Consider the following 7372-nt stretch of genomic DNA (forward strand, 5'->3'; position numbering starts at 1 on the left):
TCGATAAATTAATAACTCGTTAAATTAATAAAATCTTGGTCCCAACACTACTAACTTATCGAGGTTATACTGAAATTGGTTTGTTTATCTAGCATTTCTCTTCCTTCAATCCGCTAAAACTCGTATACAACCACCAATAGCCTAGATTTCTCTAAAACTCTTATACAACCACGAATAGCCTAAAAAAGTGTCGAACAGTACGCACTAAACAGATGAAGACTATATGTACCCATTAAACAAAGGAAGACTATATGGGTTGGTGAGATGCTTAAAATGTTTAAAAATATGTATTTAGCCTGGAGTAAGTTTCATTTGGGTCAGAATTTATACTTTTTCGAAATGACTAATAAGTTTCCTTTCGAGCAGCTCAACCTAGTCAACATCCCAAGGCAATGTTAATTCATTAAAGCTTGGAAGAAATCATGCTAAAACCCAAATCTTTTGAATTCCAATCCTAGAAGGACGCATATTGTCAAAATATTTTCTTTTAGGAACTTTCTATAATCATTTTTGACGAACTCTTGTATAAATACTTCAAAAGTTTTAACTTAAAGTTGACTACCTGACTATATCCATTTTGACCCATACCTAGAAGTTATCCAAATTGGCCCGTTACCCAACCAACTTTTCCTTTCGAGCAGGTCAACCTAACACTAATCCGATACTGCCTTATCTTTAACCTAAAATGACTGGCTCATGCATTTTTACTGGCTTATGATGATGAGTATGACATCACTACAACATAAAATTTGATGTTTGACTATTGAAATAGAACCATAACCAAGTGACCTGTGTAGCTGAAAATTAATCAAATTTCTTAGTCCAATGGCTTGCACTTATACCCCTAGTTCTGATTTCCCAAGATGAAATTTATAAATCTAACTGAAATTGTGCCAAACTCACGAAAAATACACACTTGATTTGGATGCAAAACAACGATGATAAACAGGAGCACCACTTTCATATTCTCTATACAAACCTGGTGGCGCATTACCCATTTAAAGATCAAAAGTTTCGAAATGTGAAAGACATAAGCCACTTTTTTTTAACAAACTAACATGAATATTCACTGACCTTATATTACATATCTCAACAGCTCCATGCTTGAATACAACCATTTTCCATAACACTGCAATCCCACGGCCATCACATTGTTAGTGTCGGAATCATATCTCATAACCTCAATCATGGTAAGGTCAAGAAAATTAGCTATAAGGTAAACACCTCAATGAATCTAAAGTTGGCCAAAGTAAACACGCAGTCAGAATTCACCTACGTGCCGCCTTTAATGCAAGCAAAACATCATATTCAACCACATGCTATAAATTTTTCGTTTTTAGCACATATTTTAAGTTTGTACTTAATCAATGAGTCTTTTGTCGGGTTTTTAATTAAAGGATTTTGTTAAAGTTCCAATTTTGTTTGTTAGGAATTTCAATCGTCATTTATTTTCTTCAACCCATAAATTTGGACCTTTGTGTGCGAGGTCACACAATGCACACACATTTTTATATAATGGTATATGGTTTAGATATATACTTCTATGCAAAGAACATACAGTTTATGTATACTTTTAGGTATACCTAGTAATCAACTTAAAAGTCTCCCCTTAAGTGTAATAAGACTAACCTTAGAAACACCATCTAAGATTTGATCATTTTATGTCTAATAACTTCGGAATCCAAAGCATGTTGGGTTGCTCTGAAACATACGAAAACAGTCGGTTTTGATCCATTAGCCAACCCACCAGAACTTTCCATATAGTTACTTCTGCGTATGATAAAAGAATGAAAAGAGAAGAAATAACCTGCTTTGCCTGTTTTTCGTAAGCACCATGTCAATGAGAATATCTGGTCACATCTAAGCTTGTAGATGATCATTTCAATGGCATCGAAAGATGTAGTAAATTATATACACAAAATTATACAACTAATCATTGTAGCACAATCGAATAAAAGTATAGTCACGATCACAAAAGTAATATACCAACACACTATATATTTAAATACTAACCTTGACATTAAGAAGACCATGGGAAGACAAATGCCAACAACCATCTATCTGAGAGGTTACATCAAACACATGGACAATTAGACATCCTGCACCCAAAAAATGTAAAAAAATAAATAAAACAAAAGCAAAGAAACAAAAATGCTTCTTTACAAAGTCTGGCTAAGATTCTCAAATAGAATTATATGAAGTTATGTAAACAGGAATATATAAAAATTTAACTTACCAATTACCATACCTGGTATTTGCGAAACCCTACCAAAACCAATAACAAACTTGGTGGCACGATTTGGTGGTTGGCCGGAGGATGGTGGCTGGCCGGAGGGGCCGACTGCGGTGGTGGCGTGGTGATATTTTTTTATTATGATCAATTAATTACTGATATTGATATTTGTTTAATTGATAAGCAAAGAAGTTAATATTATGAATTTGAATATGAGTTTGGAAATTGAAAGGTTTGTGATTGAATCGATTACTATGTGAATTTATTGGAAATAATGTTAACATTGATTATTATTTACTCATAGAATGAGAAATAATGTGGTAAATTGATGGATAAATGTAGAGCCTTACTAATCATTATCATTACATATATTAACTATTATTTTACATTAATTATAGAGATTAAGAAGAGAGAAGAAAGTTTCAGATTTGTTTCAGAAAGCTAACTTTTATATTATATATATAGAGATTAATTAACAAACAATAAACTACAATTAATTCTTGGCAATCCAAAACACACATAATCAACATACCCATAATCAACATTTAGAAGGATTAAAGCATTCAATTTATTAACACACATAATCAACATACCTATAATCAACATTTAGAAGGATTAAAACATTTCATTTATTCAATTAATTAATTAAGAAGAGAGATGTTTTAGTTTCAAATTTGATAACACAAACTTAGTTTTTATATAATATATATATATAGATATAGATAGTATGTAATTATATATTAAATATAACCCTACTTATTATATATATTTAACTTTTAAACTTTTGACATTGTTTGCCCCGTTATATGTGACATATATGTAACAGCGTCGAGTATTTGATTATCAGCTTGTAAGGTTTTTTTAAATGGTTCATATAATACTAAATACAAGAAAAATAAATATCCATATCTTTTATAAATTTTTTAGAACGACGTGTTAGTTTGTAAGTGCTTCGAACCCTAGCATTGACATCCAAGCGGGCAGTATGCTAGCAGTTGGAACCCGAAGACACCCCTGGAGACCAAGGGTGCGATAACACGGCCCGCACGCGTCCAAAGAGGTAAATGTCCGAGACCATTGGGGAATTGAGAATCGATCCCAGGTCTCCCAACCAACATCCCCTCCCTGAGAACCCCCAAAGAGGGCCCCAAATGAACTTTTATTTTTTAAGTTTTCAGCCTTTAAAAAACAAAAATTATCATCTCCTTTATTTACTAATATAAACATCTCCACTTAATATACTTATAATACCCTTTAAAAATAAGATTAAAGTGATATAAAAAAAACTGTTTGTTTTTTTATTGAAAAATTTACCGAACTTGATTTGTTTATTAAAAATAGAAAAAAGAAGAATAATGGGAATGGGACTAATTAATAAAAAATTTAGGTTGTATATATAACAATTTATTGGGAGAATTTTAAGAATATTATATAACCTTTAAAATCTAAAAGGATTTGTTTTGATAAAGAAAGATTTATGATAGCGTTTTAAATATAATTATCTATTTAAATAAAAATATGTATAGACTAATAGAGGATTAACTAAGGGGAAGAATTAGGCTCAAGAAATGGGGTTAGAAGTATCAAATATACCCCAACCTTCTCTTTTAGTTATAATATAGATACACTATATTCAATTATATATTTAAACACATGGAGACTTAATCTAGACTGTTTGAATATATTTGTTTTATGATATGATCACCTCTTTAATTTCCAATTTTCTCTCTAAGTTGTATAGACCATTCGTAACACGAAGTGATATTTGTATTAAAAAAGTACAAATAATTTTTTAGTTAGATATAATAAAAAGTAATGATTATGTTTTTTTAAAGTAATGATTATATTTTTATTTATCTTTAACCAAAATTAATATTTTAATGTTTCATTTTTTTCCCCTATAATTTATGTTTTTTTTGAAAAGTAACTATTATATTCATATTTACCCTGGCAAAAAACACCGGCGGTATATCAATACAAGATATTTACATGAAGTTAAATTTACACCAATTTTCCCAAGTAATACTTTTATGATTCGTTCTATATTTGTACCATAAGAAGCCTAACGACTTAACATTTTGAATAACTTCAGCAGCGTTGACCGAAACATTGTTAAACACAACATCGTAAGGTTTAACATGAAAACATGAATAACTTCCCCATAATTTATGTATCAACATGATAACATGAAAATATAAATATGTAAGGTTTATTTTAATCTCTAATAATAACAAGATAAAAGTACAAACACTAAAATAATTAATAAAATAATAAAAGTACAAAAACACTAACTTAATTAATCAAATATATTAATAACATCACTCTCACGACGACAAAGACTGATATATAGATCTAGATGCGACCTATACATGATTTCCCATCCGGCTGCACACAGGCCATGGTGAAATGTCCAATATGGCGTGATAACAGGCATTGGGTACTCACCTGGTAACTCCACCATGACAAAATGTGATTCTCCATTTACAAGGGCAATTGTAAGAGCTCTGTGATGTTGAACATCTTCCGAAGCACACCAAAACGGAAAAATCGCCGTACTGTCTCTCTTGTCTAAAGAATGGACGATCACACCAAGCTTATTAGCAATTAAAACACCTGCGTCAGGCATTTTCATCCAATGTTCCGGTGGACAAGGGGAACCAAAGAAACACAGGTCTTGATACATTGAATTTATATTGATAACGAAAATCCTCGAGTATAAATCATATCGATTTTGCAACTCTTCTCTCATTTGTTGCCAAATGTACTCATAAAAATTGTCTTCATTAAGTCCAAGACCAACAGCTAATGCTCGATATCCACAATTTCCATCACCGAAAACATTTTGTATATTCGTAATGTATGGATGAAATACTTGTGGAATATCGTCCATTAAAATTGAACCACACTTGAGTGGCGCTTTATTTAAGTCCAACATGTGTGGACCCTCAAACTCATATAGGACCTCGTTCAAATCTATATTTGGCTCCTTGTTCAAGTCAAATTCAAATGTACTTTGTCTGGCAGGCTCCCTAATCGGCTCAACAAAATCGGGCATGGTTGAACAACTAAATCTCATTGAACAAAACTCGGTACGTTTTTTTGTTGCGATTTCTTTGGTCGTCCACGAGTTTTATTTTGAACTCGAGGTTCCCGAATGTCAGCTGTATCTGGGCTGAAAATATTCATCAACTTTCTTAACCAACTTTTTTTTCCAACTTTGGACTGCTTGTTGTAGTTTTCTTTAAAATGTTGCAGTACATCATCACAGCTAACATCGTCTTTTTGCGTAGATGATGGTGAAAGATCTAGCTTCCTCCAAAAAATGTCAATCGAATCCAAAGTAATATATTGACCTATATTTATATATAATTAAGTATTACTTCATTTAAAATTTTGTAATAAATAGTTTAAAACAATAAATTGCATGTAAATGAGAGTACTTACGTGAACTTATATGCATTGAAAGTTCGCACGCACATGGTAACCCATAAGCAGTGCGAAGTCGACAACCACAGTCTCCCTTATGATCCTTCCATCGCTTACGATCCTCAAGAACTATTTTGAGAGCTTCATTTGAAACAAAACCACGCAATAGTTTGAAACATCGTAGATTATGCTTATATATATATCTTTAGCTTTGCATGTTGGCTCTCTACCCTATTAGTTGTGTTATTTCCAAAGTTGAGATGTTAATCAATCCAAGCAGACACAAACATTTCCTTGTATTTGTTTAACCAACTTTTATTTATATAATTTAAAACACCTAAAATTCTAAATAAACTTGTAAGATATATATATATATATATATTATGTATATATAAATAAATCATATATATCAAATAGAAATGTAAATATAGTAGACATACGTGGATAGTTGATCAACAATGACTCAAGTTTGTCATAATTGTGTGTGTAGGATTCCAACGTTGTAGATTTTATTAGTAGCTTCCATAACGAAAAAAATTCTTCCCAATCATGTAATGACTTAAAAGATTGCCCACACCTTCCAATTATATTCTGCTCAATATGCCACCTATAAAGTAAATTTAAATTTTATTGTAGTAAGTATAATAAAATAAATAAATAAAACTAATAAAAGTAAATAAAATAATGTGGTACCTGCAAAGTAACTGAGCAGCATCGGGAAAAACTTCATTGCATGCATTCACTAGTGCCATCTCCTTATCTAGTAACTATAACCTGTGGGAGCATGCACTCGTCTAGTGTCAGCTTTAGACAATCTAAGACCCATTTATAGTTAGCTGTCTTTTCGCTATGGATAAAAGCAAAAGCTATTGAAAATGTATTGCTGGTTGAAGTTACGCCAACAATCTCAACGAAAGGCATATTATAAGGGTTCGTTTTGTACGTGGCATCGATAATTAACACATGTGGAAATGCACGCCAGATATCAAATGATGTTGGATGAACGAAAAATAAATTATCCAACTCATTTGACTCAGTTGTAGTAATTTCGTATACATAATTGTTAGAATGCAATAGGGACATGAGAACCTGCATTTGAGATTTTCCACCATACTCAACCATGCGAATTTTATTGCGTGCGTTGTAAATAGTCCTTGGAGTAGACGCATTACTTAAATTTCGCTTCTTAAGTAGCGATAGAATATTACATGGTGGCACGTGCATCCTTGTTAAATCTGCAACATAATTAAATTCATCCGCGGAAAGTCGCTTTGCATATGGATGACCCTCCATAAACAATATAGGTCGATGGTTGTGTTCATCACATATCACCCTTAAGATCCAACAATCATATTCATCTGAATATCTTCCTTCTAATTCGAATCGACAATTAGTTTTCCTGGTGCCAGTATCTTTACTTGAATCCTTATATTGATATTTGTCGCCACGTTGACATTTGAGTACAACCCTATACACGAAACCACAAGGTCTTGGATTCGACCTTTTTGTTACAATGACAACACCAAGTGAGTATGCCAACTTTTGTACCCAATTGACTAAATCTTCACAAGATCCGAACACCTACAAACGAGTTTACATGTGTTACTTTTAAATTTTGAGAAGTTTAACAATGATAAAAATTACATATTAATATAATATAATAAACTTAAAAACAATTATTATAATAACAAATGCTTTTATTAATAAAAACTC

At 31.8% G+C, this 7372-nt stretch overlaps 1 protein-coding gene across 1 annotated transcript; it reads right to left on the reverse strand.

Annotated features, from left to right (window-relative positions):
- Positions 1-4529: 4529 nt before the first annotated feature.
- On the reverse strand, positions 4530-5288 carry LOC122601468. The gene has a single exon (XM_043774225.1). It carries the CDS (start codon positions 5286-5288, stop codon positions 4530-4532), a length of 759 nt encoding a protein of 252 aa, XP_043630160.1.
- Between the last annotated feature and the right edge of the window lie 2084 nt (positions 5289-7372).

This window comes from Erigeron canadensis, chromosome 5 (assembly GCF_010389155.1).
Source record: "Erigeron canadensis isolate Cc75 chromosome 5, C_canadensis_v1, whole genome shotgun sequence".
NCBI lineage: Eukaryota > Viridiplantae > Streptophyta > Magnoliopsida > Asterales > Asteraceae > Erigeron > Erigeron canadensis.

What these genes read in the sequence shown, in the direction of transcription:
- LOC122601468 (XM_043774225.1), bottom strand. Translation starts at nt 5,288, where the DNA reads ATGCCCGATTTTGTTGAGCCGATTAGGGAGCCTGCCAGACAAAGTACA.